Raw genomic sequence first — 27,360 nt, 5'->3', positions numbered from 1 at the left:
ATTTTTCCTCCAGAGTTCCTTATCAGTTCAGTAATCTGTTCTTTCATATTCTTAAATCTATTATGTGTGAAGAATATTTTAAATTCTTGAGAGTAGGAATGCCTGCGTGGCTCAGTTGGTTAAGCGTCTGCCTTCAGCTCAGGTCATGATCCCAGGATCCTGGGAACGAGTCCCGCATTGGGTTCCCTACTCAGCAGGGAGCCTGCTTCTGTCTCTGCCTGCCGCTCCCCCTGCTTTACTCTCTCTCTGACAAATAAATAAATAAAATCTTTAAAAAGAAAATTCTTGAGGGCAGTATAGTAGACATGGTCTCTGTTCTCTAAGAACTTATAGGAAAATACACTTCAAAACCACCAATAACATGGACATTATGGAAATGTAAAAAATAAGTTCATTGTGAATAAGTATAAGTAAAGCATCATTGTTGAAGCTTCAGATACTGCATGTAAAGCAGTATCACCAGAGACTTCTTGAAGACTTTTCCAACCACTTTGCCCTCTATCATTTCACATGTCCCACACTAACCTTTCATGGATAGGATCTGAGAGATCAGGATGGACATGTGTTCAGATCTGGGGTGCACAACATCTCTGGTAACCTACAGCTAAGCAAAGCTTAGCTGGTTAGTTTGACTTCAATGGGAAGTATGATTTGCAGTATAAAGGAGTAAAAGGTTATTTTAAGAGGGGATGGGGGGTAAAATAGTCAACAGATTACAAGAGCTGGGACACCTGGGTGGCTTGGTTGGTTGAGCAGCCAACTCTTGATTTTGGCTCAGGTCATGATCTCAGGGTCCTGGGATCGAGACCCACTTCGAGCTCCATGCTCTGTGGGGAGTCTCTGGGATTCTCTCTCTCCCTCTCCCTCTGTCCCTTTCCCTGCTTGCAATCTCTTTCTCTCTCTCTAAAATAAATAAATAAAAATCTTTAAGAGGAAAAGAAAAATGTACAGGGGCCATGAGGAGTCATTGCAAACTTAAGATAAAGGGAGTGGCTGAAAACACTGGGCCATTTCGGCTCTTATGAACCAGAAACACTGCAGGAATCAGAGAACACTTCATCGATGAAATCTGGGCTCAGAATTTTAGGGCTATAGAGAAACTTTAGAGATCATCTCATCTCATACTTCATTTTGGGGGTGAGGAAACTGAGGATCCACCAGGCAATGACTAGCTGGAGGTCATTTTAGCTAGCGCCAGTCAGCACAGGTCTCGGATGGCTTCACTCCCAGAAAGGAGCACTTTCTACCAGGTCTATCTATTTCTAAAGTCTTATTCTTTCTTGCTGGAAATCAATAGAATGCTATTAAAAATCAGCATAATTACTTGAGTGAAAACTATATTTTTATTCAAAATTTAAAACTCAATTTCCACTTTCATTAAGATAAGTACTAACCTTAGTTGTGTGTGTGTTTTGTTGAAGTGTTTCGAATGCATTTTTAGATAAGGAAGAGTTTTACATAGGCTCCAAGTACAAGAAGGTTGCATATCGGCAATACACCGACAGCACGTTCAGAGTTCCCGTGGAGAGAAAGGCTGAAGAAGAACATCTGGGCATTCTAGGTACGCTAATCATCGGGTGTGGGGTAGTGATGTGGGGCTATGTGCAGTGAGAGTACATGTCCAAGGGTTTAATTCCCGAGTTCATAGTCAAAGGTATTCAAACAAAAATAAAAGTTATGCAATAAAAATGAGAAGCCTGTGTTTACTGAAGAATATGACCAAAATATTGCTTATTTTTCTCAGAAACAATGTATTATCACACATACTAATGAAATTGTATGTATTTGGTGTTCATCAAATTGATGGCTGTCGTTTCGGTGAAATTCCTAGAAATTAGTTCTGATGAAAATCTTCACCAAATTCTCCCTGTTATTCCACCTTTCTCCCGGCTCCCGAATCATAGCTATTTGCTTTTAAAATTGCCATCTAGTGATTAACTCCAAGAGAAAAAAAGGTACACATAGACAAGGAAATAAAGAAAGAAAAAAGTGTTACCATACACAAGGCATGGGAAAAGTTGCTTTCGATTTTTCAGGAATCCTTTTAAGAGAGAATGTCTAAGAACCTGACCAACAGTGGTCTTGGGAATTTTCTTGAAAATCATCAAGTGCAGGGGACTTCCCTCCCAACCTCCCTGTATTTCCATACTAACAGAATACCTTGGTGTGTGTTATCCTCAGCCCCTGAAATAAGACACCCAAGGGGGAATGGCATTGTTGCTGGGTTGTAGAAATTCTTAGCAGCAGACAAGCTAAAATTGGCTAGAGAAGAAGGTAGAAATGGGAGGGGTGGCCCCACCCACCCTTCCAAATGCCACAAATTCACACTCAGGAAGGCCTGGAAGTCCAAATGCAGAGAAATGAGAGCAAGTGCTACCCAATGACTCTTGGCCAGGGTAGGGTCACCGCTGACTCACCAGGATTAGGTCATTGCCCTGCAGGGCACTTTCAGGCCAAAACCTCCCATAGGACTCTTGATGAGAGATACACCCCTGGTTTCCATTTATAGAGACAACCATTCCTCATACTTTTATTCTGAATCCTCCGAGACCGGGTATAAATCCAAGAGTAGTATAGTATGAAGCACACACACACTCCTGCCTTCATGCTAAGAAAGTTACCTGATCTTTGCTTCTATTACTGAGTTAGAACTTCTCATCCAATAGGTATATAAACCACTCTTCTTTTTTGCTCTTCCAGGTCCACAACTTCATGCAGATGTTGGAGACATAGTTAAAATTATCTTTAAAAACATGGCCACAAGGCCCTACTCAATACATGCCCATGGGGTGAAAACAGAGAGTTCTACAGTTACTCCAACTTTACCAGGTACTTATGGTGGGGCAGGATGGAGAGGGGGTTGGTATTTTAATAGACTTTACAGGCTTTCCACAAATGACTGTTATCAGAGACATATTCCTTCCAAATGAGTGTCTTAAGGAAGTGAAGAAGGAAGTGGTTAAGATGGTTAAGGTGCCTGGGTGGCTCAGTTGGTTGAGTCTGCCTTCAGTTCTGGTCATGATCTCAGGGTCCTGGGACTGGCCCTTATGTCGGGCTCCCTGCTCAGGGGGGAGTCTGCTTCTCCCTCCCCCTCTGCCACTCACCCCCAGCTTGCACTCTCTCTCTCTGTCTCAAATAAATAAATAAAATCTTAAAAAAATAAAAGAGGCATGCAAGGAGGTATATCTGTGTATACTTCTCTATGCACAAATAAGGAAAGGGAAGGGAAGGGAGAAAGAGAGAGAGGGCGAGAAAGAGAGAGAGACCCACAGGAGAACTGTAAGGAAAACATCTGCGAGTACTGGACATATACAAATACTCAAGATGGAGTGAGCAGAGATGATCTCTCCATGCCCAAACAACATTGACCGCACATTGTGTGTGGTTGAATGTTTCCATGACTGTAGCTGAAGGCAGGGTCCTAAGGGCAGAGACTGCCACGTGGAATTTTAAATCCCCCAATTCTAGCCCAGTATCTGGCATGTACTAGAAACTCAGTAACTTCAATTAACACAGTGCAAAAGCTGGAAGAGGTTAAATAGACGTGTGTATTTCCTTTAATTAAAACTATATTTTTCTTCTATTAGTTGGAAAGTTGGCTTCTAGGAAAGCACCATTTATTAGTAATTTAGCAGTTCCCCAATATGGCAATTGAGAAAAAATGGGTGAGAAAAAATAAATTACGCCATAAAGTTGCTCGTGTCAATTCAGGGCATTAGAAATAAAAAGCCCTGCCCTTGTGACTCACATTCTTCCAAAAGAGATAAACAAATTACATAGTATTAATTTATAAACAGTCCTATGAAAAAGATTAAAGCAGATGAGAGAGAGGAAGTAACAAGAGTGCTATTTTAGGTAGGGTGATCAAGAGGGCTTCTTTGAGGAGGTGCCACTTGTGAAGACACCTAAATAGTAAGTCATGAGCCACAGGGAGTTACGGGGGAAGAGCACTGCAGGCCTGGAAATGGGAACAGCAAAGAGGCCAGAGGCCAGAGCAGAGCAAACAGGGGACAGAATGTGAGATGAGATCCAGGGAGGGCAGGGGGCTGGATGCAGTAGGAGGAAAGGGAACCCTCGAGGCCATGGTTAGAACCTTACATTTTATACTCTTAACCAAGCTGGAGGTTTATGATCTGAGGAACACTTTATAAAGTCCTCTTCTGGTTGACGTGTGGGTAAGTGACTGCAGAAACAGGTTAGAATCAAGGAACAGTTAGAGGACTATTGCAATAATCTGGGTTAAAAAAATGAGACGTGGACCAGGGTAGAAGGAGCTGGTCTTTTGGTGGTAAATTGTCATATCCTGGTTGTATTTTAAAGGTGGTGCTAACAATCCCTGCTGAAAGATCAGGCATTAGGGAACGTTAGGGAAGGAGGAGTCAAGGACAGTGCCAGGGTTTTGGACATCCACCATGGGTGGCAGAGCAGGTGGGGGAATGGAGAAGAGAAGGAAACATTATTTTTTGGCTTATGAGATGAAGAGTGTAGATGAAGAGATGATATGTTCAGGTGGTGAATCTACGCTTTATACTCTCAGTGAAAGATTCTGCTTAGAAAAAGGGTGACAGTGTAGGGGTGGGTAAGATGGAGGACTTGAGGAAAAAGGAAAAAGTCTACCACATCCCTTGAGACCATCCCTCCTGTCCTGCTTGATTCCCTAGAAAAGGTTTGTCAGAGTCTGGCTAATGAAAGTCTGACAGCATATGTAACAGTGAGGTCTACATAAATGGAGTGGATGGTGAGTGGCCACAGCTAAAAGTCAAGGTCTGGTGAGCTGCTGGACAGGAAACCCTGAGGTGACTGGAAGCAGAGATCAGCCCGGGCAAGAGCCCAGAGCACATGGAAGAGGGTCAAGGCCTTGGCAAGTTAGGAGGGTAGAGCAACTGGCTACCTTCAAAGTGTCAAGTTCCAGGGTGTGACAGTGTCCTGTATGTGACAGAGCTGGGACAGAACAGCGTATGGTATGACAGAATGGGACAGACCCAAGAAGAGGTCATTGTGACAAGTCAGTGACCCAGGAGATCCCAAGAGCTAATGGCTCCTCACCAGGAATTCTGGAATCACTAGGGATAATGGTAAAAAAGGAGAAAAGGAAGGCCAAGTTGAGGCCAAGGGAATGACACAGGGCATGCAGGTACAAACACAGAGAAGGCTTGGGGAAGGTGCTCACATTGGGGGAAATCACTTGACGGTTGAAAACAGTGTTTTACAGAAACAGACTTCAAGCTAAAAAAAGATCTGTTACAAAGTTCCTTCAAATTGTGATATTGGTATTGCCACATCCTGGCTTGGTGGTATTGCCTGTGTGTGTCGTGGTTAGTTAATTCATAACTGACAAAGAAGATCTAAAAGTATGTCTTACAGTTTGTCTTAACACTAAATCCCTGAAAACAATTTTGAGTGCTACTACTTTTTAACACTAATTACCTTGACATTTCCAGTTTCTAGGTCACTGGTTATTAAGACTTAGTGTGTTGTCTGTGTGTGTATCTCAAATATATACCAAATATAACCAGATACATTAACACTTGATTTATTTAGGTGAAATTCACACTTACATATGGAAGATCCCAGATAGATCTGGACCTGGAATAGAGGATTCTGCTTGTATTCCATGGGCCTACTATTCAACTGTGGATCAAGTTAAGGTAAACTTTAAATCATTTGTTTTGTGAAAATCCCCAAATTAGACACGTATTTGAAGGAAGATGAGATTAGAGTTTTCCTGTGATCCAATTCTATCTTAAAATCCCAGGAAAGGAAGCTTCTCTACAATTCACTTTGGTTTCATTTTTTGGTTTGTTTCTTTTTAAGGATAGAGTTATAAGTGTGTTAACCCTATGACTGCTGATTATGGGTAACACAGAATCAAATATTAATAAGTACAGTGTTTTATCTCCTTTTTGACATAAAAATACATTAAACCCAAAGAACTGAGGTACATGATCTCAGAGCTCTATTAATGATAATAAAAGTGTTGATCTCAGTACTAGCACAACTAAAGCTATTTTATTGAATATTTCAAAGCCAACAAAACACACTCAACAACTGCAAATCAGAACTTGTTCCAAGATTCTTTTGTAGAATTAAATCTCGAGTCCAAATCTCCCTCCTGAGCTCCAGACCTGTTTATATACCAGCCTACTGAACATCTCCATCAGCATGTCCCACCGGCACTGGAAACACAGCAACTCTAACATGGAATTGAGATCTTCCTCCACCTCTTGTATTTCCTATTACAATAAGTGGCACCACGAGTTCTAAATCTACTCATTTGTTCAAGCTAGAACCCTGGGTATTAGGTATCTAGTTCTTCCCCCCGGCTCACACAGGCGATTCACCCACCTACAGAGAGCTCAGTTTATTTCTTCTCTCTGTCTCCATAGATCGGGTCCTTGTGATTTGCCTAACTACTGCAATGGCCTCCCACACTCCAGTCTCCTCCTCCTTCAATCCTTCCTTCACTCACCACTAGGATGACTGGCCTAAAATGCAAATATGTTGCCATGCCATGTTCAAGTTTTCAATGGCTCCCTATGACCCATATGATAAAGTCTAAAATTCCTGAACATGATAGAGCTCAAAGACCCTTCCAGACCTAATCTGCCATTACTGACACCCCGCCAAACCAAATGTCTCATAGATTTGTCAGTTGTGGTCTTCCTCCTCTGCGTTCATTAGCACCTTATGTACCTCCATCGCAACAAGTGATGCATTTCTTCCTCCTCCACTTTTTCTCTACTAGACTGAGTTCCTGGAGGGCACGGGCTTTGTTTGATTCATCTCTGGATTTTTAGAGACTAGCACAGTGCTTGATTTATGGAATAGGCCAACCAACACCATTTGTTTGGGGTTCTTTTAAATTGCTGCTCATTTGCTGAGCCAATATTTGGCCCCTGCACACACTTCTGTTACTTCAGCATCACCCATTTGACCTACCTACTACTCACCATTAGTCCAACTTATGCACAAGTGTAAAGTGACTGACCTGACAGCACCACATTAGGCAAAGTCTACGACTTAAATCAATCCCTCTGAAATTCCCGAGGTCCCAGTTCTCTGAAATGCTGACTTCTATCGCAAAGATGACCAAAGGTTTTGCTTGTTTTCAGGATCTCTATAGTGGATTAATTGGCCCACTGATTGTTTGCCGAGGACACTACACGAAAGTATTCAATCCCATCACAAAACTGGAATTTTCCCTTCTGTTTTTTGTTTTTGATGAAAATGAATCCTGGTACATAGATGACAACATCAAAACATACTCTGAACACCCTGAGAAAGTAAACAAAGACAATGAGGAATTCATAGAAAGCAATAAAATGCATGGTATGAGACATTTATTTCAGCCCTATGTTCCCCCTTTTCTTCTTTCAAATAAAATTAGTTTGGAGACTATTCATTTTATAATAAACCAGTTCTGCCTCATGCTGTATGTGAGGTAGACTTCTGTTCAAAGAAAAACCACCTATTAACTTCTCTCCCCATTCCAAAGTCTCATTCTCTTTTAAATTCACAATTAGGATTACGGCTTTTGGTGCTAAAGGACTAGAAAAGCAGTGTGATCTTATTGACCCTAAAGTATTCATTTCCCTGTCTATAGTGAAATAACTTCCAATACCTCAAAAAGATTCATATATTAACCTAGTAATCATATGCTCAGTGAAACAGCCATTGATTTAAAATATCCTTAAAAGTAATTTTAAAAAAAATCATGTGATTTCCCCAGCTATTAATGGAAGAATGTTTGGGAACCTGCAAGGCCTCACGATGCACGTGGGAGATGAAGTCAACTGGTATCTGATGGGAATGGGCAACGAAATCGACTTGCACTCGGTACATTTTCATGGCCACAGCTTCAGGTACCAGGTAAGAGTGATCCACGGTCATTATTCTTGCTCTATTGGAAAATGTTTTAATACAAATGAAGAAAATATTTCCTGAGACTCATGAAAAAAAAGTTTCAAGAGACAACTAAATTATTTTCAAAGAGTGTGCCACACAGCAATTTCAGTTGCTGTTACCAACCTTTGTTACAAATTGGGCTCTACATTGGATTTATAGTTTTAGTGGGTTTTCGTGGAATTCTGCTCACATATTGCTGGCCAAGGCATTTGAATAGAATTGTTAGCAGAGAGGTTAGGTATGTTCACATAATGATGGATCAGAGAGTAGAGTCAAGACTTCATTATAAGCTTTACCAGTTCTAACTTCTGAATCTTAAACAGCCTAAAGTGAACAAGTTTATCATTTTGGTGTCGGGCAACTGATCAGTCTCTAGATCTCGACGCTACTTCTGCTTCTCACCCAGTGTCGATTTCAGCAGGAGTCAAAAGCTCTTTTTCTTACCTTTGAGTTAATGTAGAAAATTCAGAAACTACCACAAAGCCCATTGCAGAAAAGGCCATTTTGTTATCTGTATTTGCTTTACGTAGATGTTATATTCTTAGCGGACTTTCAATTCTGTCCTTGCAGAAATACCCCCCAACTACTCTGTGTCTAGTCTAGACTCGACCTGAACTGCCTCTGGTTCTGGCTTCTCCATGGGCCTCCTTTCCTGCCCTGCGTTCCCCTCCCTGCCACAAAGTTTCACAGACCAGCTAATCTAGAAGAGCTTCAGCAAAAGTGAGATAGGACCAAAACGAGGCCACAGCTAAATTCCCTTGTGTAACTCAAGCACTCTGATAAAAGACAAACTGGATTTGAAGTGTTAGAGGGGCCAGGTGGTCCTAATGGATGAATGGACTCTCATCACATCTCCCCTTCACACCCACTTCGTGGCCCCTCCTGCCAGGCATTTAGCAGTACCAAGACCACATACCTGTTTGTTTCGGACACACAAATGTGCGGGGTCTCTCTCTCTCTTTTTTCTTTAACAGATGCATCCACTTTTCCCAATATCCCTGAGCTGGCCAATGAAAGATTATTTGAATGAACTCTCACATATAATAAACATTATATAATATTTGTCATTTTTCTAATTAAGCACAGGGGCATTTATAGCTCTGATGTCTTTGACATTTTCCCTGGGACATACCAAACTCTAGAAATGTTTCCAAGGACACCTGGAATCTGGTTACTCCACTGCCATGTGACTGACCACATTCATGCTGGAATGGAGACTACTTACACGGTTCTACCAAATGAAGGTGAATATCGAGTTAGTAATTCTAGAAGTCACACAGCATGACTATAATTAAGATGCACTACTTTGCCTAAATACTTCCCCCAGTATGAAGCATTCGTGAATTCACTGCCCTCATTTCTTCCTTTCCTACCTCCAAATAGGAATTTTTTTTTACTGCTAAATGGTGTGGGATACTGCTTATCCTCCAAAAGCTGGTACTGATAACAGCACCAGAAGTCTCTCAGCTAATACAAATGACACTAATTTAAGGCAGTGCAATTATTCCTAAAACTGATATAAGGGAGTGGTCGTGTCATTTACCAAAAGACTAACAAAAGACACATTTAGGGTTTAATTTCTTTCTTAATAGAAAACATTTAACTTTTTTCTAGGTCTGGTACACAAGAAACTCCTCCCCCCCCAAATCAATATAATTTTAAATAGTCAATCAGCAGAAACAATATCTTTCTCTACTTCTAGGGGTGAGGGGAAGTATTATTGATTATTGTTTGTCAGAGATTGTCTTCGTCCATTCAGGCTGCTCTAACAAAATATCGGACTAGGTAGTTTATAAACAGCATATACTTATTTTCACATTTCTGGAGGCTGTTAACCTGAGATCGGGTTGCCAGCATGGTTGGGTGACAGCCCTTTTCTTGGTTACAGACTTCTCATTTTATCCTTGCATGGTGGAAGGGACAAGCTAGCTCTTTGGGCCTCTTTGACAAGGGCACTAATCCCATTCACAAGGGCTCCACCCTCATGACCCAATCACCTCCCAAAGGCCCTACCAAGTTGCTGTCAACCATGGGCAATAGGTTTTCAACATAGGAATTTGGGGGGACACCAACGTTCAGACTATAGCAAAGATCCAGGAAAAAAAAATTGAATCTAAAGTCCATGTTTCCCCCAGCCCAGCAATAATACTCCCTCCTGAAGCACAGGAAACACAGGAGAAGGAACAGCCCTTTCCTGGGTAAATAGTCACAAAATGTGTTCTACAGAGTGAAATCCTGCTGTGTGGTTGCAGGCTTTGGTGTTTCTTGGGTCTTCTGAGTTCAGAATTGTTGGAATTGGCGATGGCCAATCCAACAGGGGGAAATGATGTAGAGAAAACAATGCCTTTGTTTTAAATGTATTTCCTCTTTAAAACGGGCATTAAAGAGGACATATAAGTGGAAGAAAATATAGAAATAAATCTCTCAAAAATTAAAAGTCACTCAAAGATCAACCGTGAGTGCAAACGACAAGTTTTCATTTCTGCTCCCGGGTTTTACACAGACACCTCGTAACGTGAAAAAACGGCTCTCTTAAAGCCTTTATTACAAAGAGGGGGACTGGGAGTACCGGAACGCCAACGACTGGCAGAGGTAAATAAATCGCTGGGTTCAATGCCAGTCACTACGGAACAAGGTGAAGAGTCAAACATGAGAAAGAAAACTGCAGTGTTTAAAGAACATCAGCACACACGTAAGCCACCACACAAAACGATGGATCCTGCTCTGAGGGAGCACTGAGGGAGGCATTCTGGAAATACATGTGTGCAAATGCCTCATGTGCAGAGGATGCGGCTGCAGGCTAATCATGCACACCCGGACACTGTCAAGATTCCTCCTGGGGAATTAGCCTGGAAGGAGAGGGAGAGGATTGCTTGGTTAAGAGAAGGGAGATTGTTCTTAAAGCCTTAGAGAAAACTGTAGAATAAATCGCAAGCGGGAAGGGAAAACACACATTGGGGAAAAGATTAAAGAGAAATCGACTTCTACAAAAGGAAAAGGTATTGTATAGACCGCAAGAAGGGGTAATGAACAAAAAAGATAGCTTGAACTATAAACAGAAAGATGGGGAGCCATGTTTACCAGTCTGAATTATCTTTAAATGAAAGTTTGATAATGCTTTGGGTAAGTCTACATTAATTCTGAATCTTAGAAAATTTTCTGTCTACTCTGACACAGAAAAGGGAGCACAGAAGGTTAGAGTAAAATTGTTCAATATTATGCACCAGGAGACAGGCAATTTCCACCACAATGAAAAAAATCACTAGAAAATAACTGTAGATATCCTGATATACTAAATGTAACGCTTCATTTCCCCTACCAGAGGAAGCGTAATAAAGACCTTCTCTGATAAATATAAAAGGTACTTTTTTTTAGACTGTGACATTTCTACTCCAGTCAGATAACATTTTAGGGGGGTCGGGAGGAAAAAAAGCTTGCCTAGCTTTCAGGTACTTTCAGGCAGGGACTGTATATTCTGTATTTCTAGTAACTACCCCAATCCAATCCAATACTCTGCTTGGTAAATATCTAACCACCTGTTAATTCAATGAAAAGGAATTTTTGAACTTTTTTGGACATAATTTCAGACTTACAGAAAAGTTGTGAGAATAGTACAAAAAATTCCCATATACCCTTCACCCAAATTCTCCAACTGTTAACATTTTACATAGCCATATTTGCTTCCTGTTCTCTCTCCTATCTGCCCCCGACCCTCTTCCCTCTCTAACACACATACAATAGTAAATATACATATATAAAGTTATATATAAAGTTAAATAAACATATATAGTAAATATATATTTCCTAAAAATAAGGGTATTGTTATATAGAAACATAATACACCTATCAAAATTAGGAAATTAAAGATGATTCAATACTACAGACCATTTTCAAATTTCACAAATTATTCTAATCACATTCTTCACAGAAAAAGAAAATCCCACTCATACCTTGTGTTCAGTTGGCTTGTCTTCTTAGTCTGGAACAGTTTCTTTGTCTTCTATAACTTTGACTGTTTTTTCAAGATTTACTTATCTATTTGAGAAAGAGAGAGCTGGGGCCGGGAGGAGAGTCAGAGGGAGAAGGAGAGAGAGACTCTCAAGCAGGCTCCCCACTGAGCATGGAGACCGACACGGGGCTTGATCTCATGACCCTGAGATCATGACCTGAGCCAAAATCAAGAGCTGGTCGCTCAATGGACTGAGCCACCCAGGTGCCCCAACTTTGACATTTTTAAAGAATACAGGGCAGCCACCTTGTATAATGTCCTTCAATTTGGGTTTCTCCAATGTTTCCTCATAATTAGATTCAGGTTATACATTTTTTGGCAAGATTCTTACAGAAGTGATATCGTTTTTCTCTGTACACATGTCAAGAGGCACAAGATGTTTTTTTTCCCTTACTGATTATGTTAACTTTGAGAGTTTGATTAAGGAGATTTCTGCCAGGTTTCTTTACTATAAAGTTACTATTTTCCCCTTTATAATTAATGAAGATCTTGCAGGGAGCAAAGTAAATTTTCTTTAAATAAAGCAGTACTAAAATGAGACATGTTTTTAAATATATAAAAAAATGGACATTGCTGCCAGGTGTCCATCGACAGATAAATGGATAAAGAAGATGTGATATATATATATATATATATATATATATATATATATATATATATAATGGAATATTGCTGAGCCATCAAAAAAGAATGAAATCTTGCCAGTAGCAGTGATGTGGATGGAACTAGGGGGTATTATGCTAAGCGAGATAAGTTAGTCAGAGAAAGACAGATATCCTATGATTTCACTCATGTGGAATTTAAGAAACAAAACAGATGAACATAGGGGAAGGGAAGGAAAAATAAAATGGGATGAAATCAGAGGAGACAAACCATAAGACTCTTAACTATAGGAAACAAACTGAGGGTGGCTGAAGGAGAGGAGGGTGGGGTAAGTGGTAACTGGGTGATGGGCATTAAGGAGGACACTTGATGTAATGAGCACTGGGTGTTATATGCAACTGATGAATCACTAAACTCTACCTCTGAAACTAATAAAACGCTATATGTTAATGAATTGATTTTAAATAAAAAAGAAAACTAAAAAATGGAAAAACAGAAATGAATTAAGAATAATTAAAACAACTAATATTTAAAAATGAGAATACATTTAAACCGTATGACATATAGAGTAGTCACCCCACTTATCCATAGGGGATATGTTCCAAGATCCCCAGTGGATGCTTGAAACCGTGGATAGTGCTGAACCTATATATACTATTTTTTTCCTGTACATACATACCTATGATAAAGTCTCATTTATAAATTAGGCACAGTAAAAGATTAACAACAATAACAAAACAGAATAATTTTAATAATATACTGTAATAAAAGTTACATGAATGTGGTCTCTCTCTCTCTCAAAACATCTCATCCTGATCCTTCAGGATATAGTGATCCTTCTTGTTCTTGTTATGGTGTGAGATGATAAGACGCCGACATGATAAGATGAAATGAAGTGAATGACGTAGGCATTGTGACACAGCATTAAGCTACTATTGATCTGAGGAACACCTGCCCCTGGACTACATTGACCATGGGTAACTGAAGCCGTGGATAAGGGGGGACCACTGTATTGTTTATAATGGTCTTAAAATTTCTTTTTCTATAGAGACCAAGTCTGGCTGAAAGAAATAAATTGGTGATAAGTGGAAAAAAAAAAGAAAAAAACAATGATTCATAACAATGTACGTGAAAGTGCTGAAGAAAAAGTTTACTTTGGAATGGCTATAAGCATAAAAAAAAAAGACTGAAAACATACACTTTCATGTATTTGTGGCGGAAACTGTTACTTTGTTTCATATGAAAAGATCAACAGACACATGACTGACTCTAACACAATTATTATTGATTTACATAAGTCCTTCATATCACCACCAGGACTTTATAAAACTGTATTCTCCACCCCCACCCCCAAAATCTGTGACCAGATGTTGTCCTTGATGGTTCTTCAAAGATTGCTATTAAGATTCATTGAAATGTTTTCAACCATTGGCTTCCCATCAATCCCTTTAACATGGTGCTGATATCATTCTTAATGAATCAGCGGACATGAGGGCATAGGTGTAGAGAAAGTAAAAAATTATTTTAAAATAATAAATTAAAAATTAAATTTTTTAAATAAAATAAATTTTTAAAATGAAATAAAACAAGGTAAAATAAAAAATTAAAATAATGCCAATCTATCTGGATTTTGTGAACCCTTGAAGAGATGGTCAAAAGGAGAATAATCTGGAACTGAAGAAAGGCAAAATTGACAAACAATTGTACAGATTAAATCCTGGTAAAGATGAACACTAACATCAGGAGAAAAGTTTGAAAATACAGTTGTGGCAGATGCTGGGTGAGTAGCTTTTGGCCAGTCTTAAGTAAAGTCAAAGCACACTATCAATGAGCTGAACTTGGACTCAAAATTGTTTAATAAGAGGCTGAGAAAGAAGACACAATTGTGAATACAATGATATATTTCTTTATTTTCACATATACTCTAGCTAAAAGAGAAAAAGTACACCAATAAAAAAAACAGAAACAAGGCTTTGGCTGAAAAACATGCATCCAACAAATTATGTTAATGGCCAGACAAGAAGACAACTAACTTTGTAAATTTCTACTTCATTGATTCAGGGAGAAACCACAGCATGAGTTTTAAAAGTAACAAAAAAGTAAAATTTGAAATCTTACTGTGGGAAAACATTAACCTCTTTCTCAAAGAAAACTATTCAAGAAGAAGGAGGAGAAGGAGGAGAAGAGACCTAATTGAGAAATCTGGAAAAATCAAGAAGACTAAATTTGGGACCACTTGGAGTGACATTCTTTCAAACATACCCACCAAATGTTTCTTTGTGTTTCTGGGGTGAAAAAGATTGTCACTTCTCTAACAACACTGATTTGATGTTCCTTGGAATAAAAGTCAGTGTCTACTTCTAAAAACATATGCCTTCTTTGAGAAAATTCTTAAGTTTTGTAGCTTTTTTTTTTTTACATTCTGGATGCAGGTCATAAAGTACCAAACTAATAATACCACTTCATGGTAACATAAGCAGCCTGAAAGCATCTGCAACCAATGTACATATTTGATATGAAAATCCTTTATTTACATTTTTACTAGACATTCAGTTGTTTCAGTCTTCCATGGCATTGTGGTATTTTTCAAATGATAACTTCAAGTCAATGATTTTTTCTTTCGACTGCAATAAAGAAGATATGGCAAGAAAAATGCTGCAGTGCCATCTTCTGGGAGGACATTCAGGAAATCCCTCAGTTCTAGCTCCACCGCAACAACTGACAACGTTTCTGTTGGTAGGACAGTATCTGAGTTAGAACTGCAAGCCTGTCTTTCATTCAATTTTCTTATCATTCAACCAATTGGAAGCGAGGTCAGGCAACAAAATGTTATAACTACAACAGGAAGAAAAAAAAGATTGGTCTTTTAAATCCACAGACTACTTCTTCATTCTTTCTAAAATGCTCTGAATTTTATTTTATATTAGATCCATGCAATTTTGATTTACTGCTTCATTGCATTATTTTTCAATATGCTTTTATTAGCCTCTAAAGAAAACTAAAATAATTTGGACACTGTCTTTAATGTTAGGGCTACACTGCAGCTAATTTATAAAGATTGCTGGGACAGGAGACACTACTAATTGATGGATGACATTTTCCTAAATCAGTTCCTCTCTACTATGAGATTTCATGGCCATTTTTTTCAAACTGTAAAATAAGGTACTCTCGTGTACATCCTCAATTACTAAGGGATTTAGGAAACATTTTTATAATTTTAATGATTCCACTGCTTCTTGATACATACATGCTGCCCTCTGCTGGGAAGAGAGGGGGTGACACTTAAGAACAGTGTTGGCAATAAACACGAGCACCATTCCCTGTGTGATCCTCACCTGCCCACCACTTACTCTATCTGCAGAGTGACCAAAATATAAAATCTCTTGCTCAGATGTGTGTGCATCCATCCAAAGTCATCTCTCTAATATTCAGCAACCTAAAGCATCCCTTACACAAAACATGCCCATGTTGCTAAAAAGTTAATGAATGGGTCAGCCGTGATGTATGAGAAAGATCCCGAACTCTGGAATCAGACAGATTCTGTGACTTTAAGAAAGTCACTTAAGAGTCCCAGTTTCTTCAACTATAATGAGGGGGTACCAACTGCTAGCTTCTAGAGTCCTTTGAGAATTAAATAAAATACAATGAAACAATGACTACTAAATAGTTTGCAAAACTCGTATGAAAAACATGAATTATCAATACTTCCCTATCAAACCAGTTTATTCTTAGCCTAAATGTGGAGTCTATAAATAGTATCATAAGTTTGAAAAAACTGAGTTGGGGGCCAGTATTGAGGTTATAGAGGCAACAAAAATCTTGCCACTGCCCAATCCTCCTCTTCTGCCAACCAGTGAGGGGCTAATATAGGTTATAACTCCAAGAATAAGGTCAATATCTTAAATCTGTAGAGGACTTTAAATCCTCCAGTGTGTCTAGAAAATATTCATCAGATGATAAAAATAGTTATGTCTGGCTGATGGGATTTTAAATGACTTTCCAAACTTCATTTTTGTAATTTACTACAGTAGTAACATTTTTAATAATAAACACAGTCCATTACCACAAAAACAGTAACAAATATTTCCTGGAAACAAGCCAATCACTAGCCCCAGTTTCAATGGCTCTGCATTCGTGCAATGGTTCTCAACCAGCATGATTTTGCTCCCCAGGGACATCTGGAAATGTCTGGAGACATTTTTGTTCATCATAACTGGGGGAGTGCTGCTGGTATTTAGCGGCAAGGAATGCTGCTAAACATCCTAAAATGCATATACACAAAAGAATTATCAGTCCAAAATGTAAATAGTGCCAAGGCTGAGAAATGCTGTATTAGAGAGATAAGAAACCCAAGTTCCTAAGCATATTACATAGATTCCCAACCTCCATCTCCAATCTTGCCATCTTACGATTTTGCCTAACGTTTATTCTAGAGTCAATTCTGAACTTCTCATTAGTCTCAGGATACTAAAACATTGACCTGCTTCTGGTCACTCAGTAACCAGGTCTCCAGACTCTAGTCCTCGTCTCCTCTCAGTGCACTACAACTCCCTTGAAAATGGACCTGAAATTATTCAGGTGTCTTCCCTTCAAATCAATAAATAGAGAATGCTTCCTATGGACAGGCATATTGCTGGTAAGGTGGGCACAACAGGAAAAATGAGTAAAATGCTATACCAGCTCTTGAGGTTTTGGAGTCTAGTAAACATAAATCTCACCCAGCACTTAGTCTAATGAGCCACACACATCACACACATACATACATACATGCACATGTCTATGCACATGCACTGACATAGTTTGATGATACAGAAAAATGGAACATTTGGAGGAATGATTATGGGTAGGTTACGGGTAGAGAGGACATGGATATGGATGAGGAAAGGATGAAGTCCTTTGACTGAGATAATGGTGCTACTGAGGTATGAAGATGTGGGATAGCTGTTCTGCAAAGCGATCCACCCACACAAATAATCGGCTCCAAGTTATGTGACAAACGTGACGCAAGGGGGACAAGGCCATAAAATATCTGACATTTCCACCTTCTGAAAAGCAAAAATTCACTCAGGGAGATGAGTAGGACAAAAAGTTAGTATCAAATCACAACATCTTCCCAGTCACAAGCATGCAACTTTACTTAAATGGGCATCTTCAGAAAAACACCCTCCTATGGCCACTGGCTCCGCCTAACACTTTAAAAACCAATCACGTCAGCTGGAAAACACAATTCCAGCACTGTCAATTTCTAATCTTTTATGCACAATGAGATCAATATAACCACACCCTTGGTCATCAGGCCAACAATTATCTAGTGATATTAACACATAAGACTAGAGAAATTGATAACCAAATTATAAGTGACTACAAATTATGCAAATTCAAACAATACCTATGCTGCAAAACACTGCATAATTTATAGTCAACTTTTATTTATTTTTTTAAATGTTTTATTTATTTATTCATGAGAGTCAGAGAGAGAGAGAGAGAGAGAGAGAGAGGCAGAGGCAGAGGGAGAAGCAGGCTCCCCGCCTAACAGGGAGCCCGATGCGGGACTCCATCCCAGGACCCTGGGATCATGACCTGAGCCAAAGGCAGACGCTTAACCATCTGAGCCACCCAGGTGCCCTGATAGTCAACTTTTAAATCCTTGAGAACCTTGTTATTCCTCAATACTGGCTTACAATTATAATTAATAATAATAATAATCTTAATTTTCTATATGAAATAAATTAAGCACTCAGATCATCAATAAAAAATGCAATTGGCTATTCAAGTTTTTAAAATACTGAGGTTGTGAGTTTCTATGACTATGATCATTTGCTAAGTGTTTGAAAAGATTGACTTAAAAGAATCAGCTCCATGGGCTAGAAGAGATAAATGAATATCCAACATGATGGGGGAGCATATCAATGCGGAAATAAACCCTTAAGATGATTCTCCTAAGACCCTCTTCACCTCATTTGAGAACCTCATGAAAAAAACAGAGAAAGCAAGCCTTTAGCAAATTATGGAAACGAAAATTAGGACTCAAATTTATAATCAAGCAAAAATGATCATTTTACCTTTTAATGATGACAGGTAAAGCTGACCTTTCTCTCCACCACATTTTATTCTGTGACAAAGTTCAGGCAGCAGTTTTTTCCACCACAAAGTCTATCTTAGGAAAAAATGAATACATTTTAAGTTTGATGCATTTTACATTCAAATTTCCAACGAGAGTAAGATTGTGCAGGAAAGCACAGGGCAAAAATACATCATGTTGGTTAAGGTGCCACACTTTGTGTTACAACAGAAGTTATATCAGCAGCCAGTCTTCTGTTTAAACTATACCATAAATCAGGTTTGTAACTTGAAAATCTAATGATATGTATGCTGTGCATATGTACTTTGTTATTCTCAAGAAGAAACACAGACATGTCCTGTTATCATCTTAGGTAACAAGAAGGAAGGGAGGAAGGGAGGGAAGGTGGGAGGGAGGGAGGAGTACTAAAGTTTAAAACTCTTCTAATTTCTAAGCTAAAGACCATATAGCCCAGAAAATATTTTCCCATCATCCGTTGTTTCCCAAATCTTCAGGTAATATCCTGCTTTATTTCCAAATGAGGTTTTTAATTGAAGATAACATACAATCACCACATATTTTAATAGCCTCTAACAGTACACAAAGCACGTAACATATTAAAACATATTTGCTCCTTTGCCCCATCCAGACCTGTGAGGTTGGACTGATAGAATTTGTCCCTGTTTTGCAGATAAGGCAACAAGATTATCAAATCTGATTATCACTAATCAAGCTTAAAAGACATAAGCTGAAAAAGCGTACCCGATTCTCTTCTTTCAGCTCGTGATTAGCATATGGAATGATCGCCTCTGGGCATCTTTCTAACAGTGTGTCTATACATTGTTCATACTCTTTCAAACGTGTTTGACACAGAACATGGACACTGAGGCCAGCGATAGTGTCTTCTGAGAGTGGCTCCAGGAATGGAATAATGGAAGCTATGTCAAATGAAGGACCACATATAAGAGACTATGAACAGAAAAGTGAAATGTTATGGAATGAGGCACCCAAAAAACTAAAGCACAATATATAGAATACAATTTTTTTTAAAAAGACCAAACAGCACTTGCCAAAAAAAAAAAAAAAAGGAAACAAAAAGATGAATGAGGTTTTAGAGCACATGCATACAATATTTATAAGTCTAAGTAGACTGAAGTATTAAATAATCTTGAAACCACCTCTAGTTTAAAGAAAAAAAATCCGTTTAATAGAAAGCAATCATTTCTAAACTAACATATTTTAGTTGCTTTGGATAGATGGCAAATTAAAACTAATGGGAATGTTTTAGGACTCTATCCTAAGGAAATAATCAACATTGTGGTCAAAGATTTATGTCCATTTCATTTCAGGAGTAATTGTGATATTGAACAACTAGGATCTATGTTAAATAAGGGATAAGTAAATTATGGTACATTCATATGGTGGAATATTACACAGCCATCAAAATTACTTTCAGAGGCTAGTTAATGAGCAAATGCTCATAACAGAATGATGAGTAAAAAATGTCAATACAAAATTATATTCAGAGCGGGATCAATTTTGTACAATCTACACAGGTACATACATGTACATATATGAAATGCCTTTGAAATTTGAAACAGAGATCAGCTCATTGGATGGAAGGACAAAGCCCACTTTTTATTTTTTCACACTTTCCTGTATCTTCCAAATGTTCTATAATAAACATGCACTACATATATAACCAAAAATTTAACATTTAAGAAAACTAAAGCAATTGTTAATAAACTAATAATTTGTATCAATACTATTTGCCACAAACTGAAAGACATAGAGTAGGTAGTATTTGAGTATTCAGAACTTTACGAGTGTTTTACTTTTAAACATTTAAACTATAAATACATTCCACAAAAAAAAAAAAAATCTCTGCTTTCCCTTTCTTCTGGATAAAGATGAGATGGTCATTTCCTGATTTTTCTTCTTCCTGTATCCTTTTTACTACAGCATCTTCTCAGACGCACAAGAGGATATGGAATGTGACCTATTCATTTACAGTCAGCTTGATTATTTTATTCCAAATATCTACCAAGGAATGGCTTGGAGTGTAAGGTTGGTCCCTTTCCTTCCTGCAAGTTTAATAGTCACCTTCATCGAAATAATTTCTGACAACAAGAGAGCAAACATGAAAATCTACCACTTGTAGGATCTCTCACATGAAAGAAAACACAGATTATTTCTATATTCCACTTTTGATTAATTTGGAAAATGGGCAGGGTAGGAAGGATCAAGGCATGGGTAACCCAAACCATGGTTAAATGAAACTACTCAAAGTTTGGTACAAATTGATTACCCATGAACTTTCATTTAGTTTTATCCATATCATCAACAAGTTTAAAAATAAGAAACGCCAGACAACACATATGTCACTGAATTTAAAATGGCCCAAAGGTTACTCTTTAAATTACTCTTAATGTTACTTAGCAGAGTGCTCCTTAGCAGAGTGCTCCCTTTGTTTTCAGTATTGGAAATGGGCTCCTTTCCACACCCAACACATAGACATTTATTTCCTTCTGTGATCCCTCATTCTCAGCCAACTCTGCATGGCTGGAACCCACAGACTCTATCTTCTCCACCTACACAATCTAAGGAGTGGTGGTTGGCAAGGAAGTGGGGGAGGGGACCATGATGATTATGGCAAAAGGCAGGGCATTTACTAGTTACTGTGTTTTTCCAAATAGCAGCTTTTTGACATTAGATTTATAGATTGTTTTTATTTTAAGTTTTGCACAAATATACTATAACGGTGATTGAGGATAAGAGACAGACACTCATATCAAATCTGTGTGGTGATGGTGGGATGCGGGGCAGAGGGGAATCATACAATTTTGGAAAAGTTGTCCAGGTGATTCTGAAACTCCTATTCCTCTGGGTGAAAACAAATGAGATTTTTGTTTCTTGATGGTTATTTTTTATTTAATGACAACCCACAGATAATCTAGAAAAAGATACAATTAGGAAAATAATTTTTTTGAATTTTTATTTTTTTATTATGTTATGTTAATCTCCATACATTACATCATTAGTTTTTGATGTAGTGTTCCATGATTCATTGTTAGGAAAACAATTTTTAAAAGTATAGGTTGACTATATTTCTATCCTTAAACAGCAAAGATTCCCAGAAGAAAGTATTCTTTTTAAATACTTTAAAATGAATTTTAAAAGGTCACTCAATTATACTTTTTCAAGCAGTGATTATAAAAATTCTGTAAAGCTCTATCCGGTAAGATTAACAGCACTAGTTACAATTGTGATTTTAAATATGTAATATATCCTGGGAGGGCAAGGCCCTGCCTGGCTTATCCAATGCCACAGACCAAATTTACAGCACCTGCTTGAGGAATATTTGTTGAATTAATGTATCTGAGGCTAAGCCCTAAGGAGCCTCTGTATCATAAGGGTACTAGAGATATGAACCAACAAGAATTTTCTCCAGCAATTTTTCATGAATGTAAGTAACTCCATCTCTGGATTTACAACTCAGGCCTGTCTAAAGCCTGAGTCTAAGCAATATGGGCTTTTGAGCTTCCCTCCTTGACCCCATCCCCAACTTGAGATTTTGGTTTCTATAAGCAGTAACCACACTTATACCAGTTCCCAGGGTAAATCAGGGGTTGCAAACTCAAAAGCCTAAACAGGCCAAAACAGATTATGGAAATGAATGAAGGCAGCTGGGCATAAGGAAAATGGACACCAGACACCATATCTGGACCAGGCAGACCCAGAGATTCGAACTGTGGCAGACAGGACAACATGAGCACTGACCAAGGAGGGAAATCACTAGTTCACTCCAACTCTAAGGTCTCAGAGGCAGTGAAAGCCCAGGGTTACCAGTTCTGCTGAATTTTTCAAGAAAAAAATTGAAACTCAGAATTCTTCATTTGAAATTTCAATTTGTATATGTTGGCACTATATTGAGCAGACCAAACAAAGCAGATGTGGGGTTTATATTCAGTCCTTGGGCCACAGGACTACCTGAAATAAAATCATATCCACATCTAGCCCAGATTGGTCCCCCAAGTCAAAGGTAGACTTTATTTCTCATTTGTAGCAAAAACACTGTCATGGTCAGAATTCTTGCAGGATGATCTACATTTTCTGATCATACTTACTTTTTTTTTAAAACTCCTTCTGAGGAGCCAGATAAACTGGCTATTTTAACCTACTTTCTATAAGACAGATAGTGGTGGCCTTGGGCTAGAGGCCTAACATGAGTGAACACTAAACAAAAAATAAATGCCATCAATAAAAACACCGCTAAGCATTTGCCATACTTCCATTTCACAAAGTGTTTCCAAGCACATTCTGAAAATGAAGCAAGTCAGTCACGTGACCTGGTGAACTCACTCTCTGCAGGCAACAAAACCAGCCTTGGGGAGCCGGAACGGGAGCCGCCCGCCTCTCTGTAGTTTCAGGCAGAGGCAGGAATGTCCTCCAGAGTATGCCTAACTGTGGATTTTACCCACCCCCCAAAAAGTATACACTCTAGATTAACAGGACACCTGAGGTTTTACCAAATTTAAGTCTGATACTATATTGTAATATGCATATTCATAAAAAAAGGAGGCATTTTTATTTACCTGTAATTTTGAAAGGTCTTCTGTATAACTTTTATCCGCTAAGGAATCGGATGATATTAAGACATTAACCCATGGATAGATTAAACCATAATGACTACAGGCATTAATCTAAAATGTAAAAGAAATTTATCATAAACAAAATACAACAAAACAAGATTCTCTTCATCCATTCCAAAAAGAACAAGCAATTGCTAATCTTCTGCCTTGTCACAGAGTTAGGTACACACTTTCCTGGGAATGGGAACAGAAGTCTTTTAAAATATATGCCCCTGGGAAAGTCTCAGCCTTGCTGCTTCTTACTGAATAAAACTGCACCAAAAATGGGGGGAAAATGCACTAAATATTTCTTTATATATATTTTAAATTTTTTATTTATTTTTTTAAGGTTTTATTTATTTATTTGAGAGACAGAGAGAGAGCACATGCAGGAGTGAAGGGGGGAGCCCAGAGGGAGAGAGCAAGCCAACTGACTCCAGACTCCCCGCTGAGCACAGAGCCCAACAGAGGGCTCAATCCCAGGACCCTGAGATCATGACCTGAGCCGAAGTCAGATGTTTAACCGACTGAGCCACCCAAGTGCCCCAATAGTTCCTTACATTTTAAATTTTAAAATATTCCTAAGAAACACTTTCTAGCAAAAAAAGCAAAACTGCTTTTAAGCTAATTTTACTCAAAAAAAGTTAACAGTAATATTGGAATTTTTATTTCTACTACTTTCCTTGTTAGGCAAAATCTCTTCCATAAGTTCTCAAGACAATTCCCATAAAGCCCCCTTATTCATGAAGTCGGCAACTTTTCCAGTGAACCCACATTAGGTGTGGCATCCACGACAGGCATTAAGGGCTAGAGGGAGAAGGGGACAGGAAGTGGTAAAGCAGAGTTGTTAAGGCTCCTGCAAAGGCTACAGAATAGCTCTTGTGTGTGCAGCTGACAGGAAATGAGTCCAGTTAGGAAGTCTCCCTCCCACAAGACTTCTGCAGTTCCTCTCCCACCAGGGAGTCTGCAAATGTGTTTTTTCTTGTGTTCTACTTTGGAACTATCCCCTGAGGGAGTGCAGACATGTTTGGAGGGAAAGCCCCTCCTCTATGCTTTGTCTACTGAGGTACCACTGCAAGTAAGTAATATAGGAGCAGTAGGGGGCAGTCATTACAAAACAAAATTATTTAAAATGCAAGAAACTTTACTCATGGACAAGATTTAAGTGTATTTTTCATTCCTGCTTATAAGATATCTGTTAATATAAATTAGGTTTGATTCTAAGCCATTAAAAATCACAAGGTACACTACTATAATGTGTAGTGTACAAGTTTAATTTAATATATTATTCTATTCTCTCACCAGATCCTCTGATGTTCGCAATGGTATGGTGTCAGGGGGCTGCCTCTTGGATAATCTCCAGATGTACTGAGATGTGAGCTTAAAAAAGAGTTCCTGGAGAACCACATCTGGAAGACCTGCTACGAGCTGAGCTTCCCAAAGGTCTACCAAGAGCTGCGGGATGATATCTTCGTCCTTACCACAAAGCACCTTGAAAACAGTGAAGCCGCCATATCCCAGATAAATATATTATTGATCAAGTTATAGCTAGTCTGAGTAGCACTCCATCATGTAGGCCATGCATTTAATAATTTATCATTAGCATTCGTGCCATGGCAAAATAGATTGAAATATTTTAACAGAAAACAGATTCTAGGTTGCATGAATGGAATTTTTCTAGATACATCCTTTTAATGTGTACTTTTATATATTTGTTACGTGTCTTTTTTTTCAATAAACAAATGAAAACTCAGTCTCTTATTCTGCTTCCTGTCCCCCCACCAATTTTATCAGCCTACCCAGAACCATTGCATTTTGAAAGTGACAAACCTTAAAGAAGGAATCTGCTTCTTCAATTCCAATTTTGTTGTTCTTCTGTAAGCCCAGAACTGAAGCCACAAGCAGTCCAGGCTGAGTGTCCTTCAAGTGTGCTGCAAGCTCAGTTGGAACAATCTGTCCCTTTCTCTGTTGAATCAATAGTCGAGGTTCCAGAATGAAGCCACATACCAACTTCATCTTCAGATAAACAAGAAATTTAGGATCAAAATATACATTGTATTCATCTTGAAAATACATGCCAGTGCATTCAAGGTTCATGGGTAAACTATTAATACTCAATCTCAATTTTTCTTTAACTACAAGTTCTCACTCTAAGCGGGACATCATTGTTAACTGTCTTTGAAGAAGTTATTAATATTTAATTAAGCATCAGGATACCCCATTTTTGTAGAGAGCTTTATATTTAAGTCTACTTGTTTAAAAATAACATACCTATGGTGATTAACATAATAAAAAATTAAAAAAAAATAAAAATAACATACCTTAAGAATATAAAAAGAATATATCTTAAGAAAATTCATCTTTCTAAAACTGTACACTTCAAAGCAAAGGAGACCTCAATGTTGACTCGCTCTCTTCATCTAACAAAACATGTCATTTGTACAATGATAAAACACTTCTGCTCTCTTGTTTTAGAAACTAACATCATACTGTGGGCATTTGTCCACAGGCAACAAAACAACAGAATAGGAGCACAGGATGAGAAGCCATATTGCCTGCTCGAAACCCTGGCTCAAACACTCACCAGCTAAGTGATCTTGGACAACTCATTTATCCTCTGTCTTAGTTCCCTCATCTTTATAACAGGTATAATAAAAGCATCTAACTTATAGCACTGTTGCAAGAATTAAATAAGATAGCATATACAAGGGGCTTAGAATAGACCTGGGACGTAATACGTGCTCAATTAACATTATCTTTTAATTTCCTCCCCTAATGATTAACATCTTTGGCTCATGACTCTAAATGGGCTCTCTTCGAAAGAAAAGCTATCTTTTCTTTGATATCATTCAAACGCTAATCTTCCATAACGTAATTTGTGATTTTCCCAAGTGCAGGCCATTTCCTCCACTACTAGACTCCTAAGGCTCATGGTTAACATCCCACTTGCTGTACTTGAACACACATCACTCTGTTCTGTTTCAGTGGACATACCATATCCCTCATGCTAGATCAGCCTGTCAGCTCAGGATAGAGCCTGTATATTCTTTAGTACCAAGTACTGTGCTCTAAAAGTACCTGACGCAAAGTTGAGAGGTCTTTGGATACCCATTGCTACCACTGTCATTCTTATTTTTTTTTCATTTACCAGATCCAAAGCCCAAACACTCCCACTTTGGGTCACTTCTTTTCTAACATTAAGTCTATTTTCCTTTACGACTAAGAAGAAATGAACTAGACAGAAGCCAGAAGAAAGCTAAACAACGTAGGACTACCAGGTCCTGTTTCAGCCTGCTGCTAATACCAGGCAGGGCACTGTACCTCTGGATGGCTTTTCATTTCATTTCTATGCATGTCAAGATCCCCCATTTTCAGAGCCATTGCTGCTTTGGTCAATGTCACTAAGATTGATGAAAACCCAGAAGTATCCAGCTTGCTTAGATAGCTCATGGCAGTTAAAGGATTAATATTCTTCATAGAAGGACTACAGAGAATATGGGGCAGTTGCTTTGGCTCAGCCACGTGGAACATCTGGACCACTTTTGCTGCTAATTCCTTTAGTGAACATGAATAAGAAATAAAAGGTCAGTTAACCAACAGAATGCAACAAAATCAGCAAAAATGAAAAAAAGAGATATAAAAGATATAAACTTCCAAATGAGACAAAAGTATAAGTATGACGTTTAGGTTAAAAAAGACAGAGTTCACGGTGATAATGTGGGAGACCTGAGATGACCTGAAGTGATCTCTTTGCTGAGGTATAATGAAGAAAAAACAGTGAAAATATGTACTGAGTTGTGGCTAGCATTTCTCATTTTAACAAGAGTTCAAAAGAAGACATTAAAGATTTGATTAAATTACACTTAAAAGTCCATTTAAAAATAACAGCTTAGGACAAAATATACTTAATGAGGTAATCTATATAAAAAAATTTCTTTTCTCTCAAAATCTTAAAACATTTGCTCTCCCAATGTCCAGCTTTGCATATTTGCACTCAATTCTTTTTAAAAATACATGAGGGGCTAAAAATAAGGCTTAGCAATGTCTCAAGGTCGCTGGGTCAGGACTTCGTAAGTGAAGCTTTGGACACTTGGAATTTGGGAGAACTAGGGTTGTGCAAAGGGCTGCGGATGAGAAGGAAGGGAAGGCCC

The 27,360-nt window shown here is 38.4% G+C and overlaps 2 protein-coding genes across 12 annotated transcripts in view; one reads left to right on the top strand and one right to left on the bottom strand.

Moving 5' to 3' along the window:
* Positions 1–24,962, top strand: part of LOC113918504 (ceruloplasmin) — a 58,102-nt gene extending 33,140 nt beyond the window's left edge. Inside the window, exons 13-20 of one of the 5 annotated variants that reach the window (XM_027586992.2) lie at positions 1,422–1,561; positions 2,701–2,829; positions 5,542–5,648; positions 7,113–7,329; positions 7,730–7,869; positions 8,987–9,149; positions 20,541–20,645; positions 24,515–24,962. In XM_027586992.2, the coding sequence (XP_027442793.1) occupies positions 1,422–1,561; positions 2,701–2,829; positions 5,542–5,648; positions 7,113–7,329; positions 7,730–7,869; positions 8,987–9,149; positions 20,541–20,644 (1,000 nt within the window). In that variant the 3' untranslated portion in view covers position 20,645; positions 24,515–24,962. Of the gene's footprint in view, positions 1–1,421; positions 1,562–2,700; positions 2,830–5,541; positions 5,649–7,112; positions 7,330–7,729; positions 7,870–8,475; positions 8,905–8,986; positions 9,150–13,565; positions 14,887–20,540; positions 20,646–24,514 lie in introns of those variants that run through there. The other 4 variants (XM_027586996.2, XM_027586993.2, XM_027586994.2 and 1 more) reach the window with 4 other exon arrangements.
* The window catches only part of HPS3 (HPS3 biogenesis of lysosomal organelles complex 2 subunit 1), a 38,160-nt gene continuing 25,824 nt past the window's right edge, over positions 15,025–27,360 (bottom strand). Inside the window, exons 11-17 of one of the 7 annotated variants that reach the window (XM_027586997.2) lie at positions 26,531–26,764; positions 25,040–25,225; positions 24,512–24,700; positions 23,174–23,281; positions 19,341–19,547; positions 18,580–18,670; positions 15,025–15,247 (exon numbers count right to left, since the gene is read on the bottom strand). In XM_027586997.2, the coding sequence (XP_027442798.1) occupies positions 15,117–15,247; positions 18,580–18,670; positions 19,341–19,547; positions 23,174–23,281; positions 24,512–24,700; positions 25,040–25,225; positions 26,531–26,764 (1,146 nt within the window). In that variant the 3' untranslated portion in view covers positions 15,025–15,116. Of the gene's footprint in view, positions 15,353–18,579; positions 18,675–19,340; positions 19,548–23,173; positions 23,282–24,511; positions 24,701–25,039; positions 25,226–26,530; positions 26,765–27,360 lie in introns of all 7 variants that reach the window. The other 6 variants (XR_003518589.2, XM_027586998.2, XR_003518588.2 and 3 more) reach the window with 6 other exon arrangements.

This window comes from Zalophus californianus, chromosome 1 (genome assembly GCF_009762305.2).
Source record: "Zalophus californianus isolate mZalCal1 chromosome 1, mZalCal1.pri.v2, whole genome shotgun sequence".
NCBI lineage: Eukaryota > Metazoa > Chordata > Mammalia > Carnivora > Otariidae > Zalophus > Zalophus californianus.
Note: the sequence above shows the minus strand (reverse complement) of the source record. Positions and strands in the feature narration are given on the sequence as shown.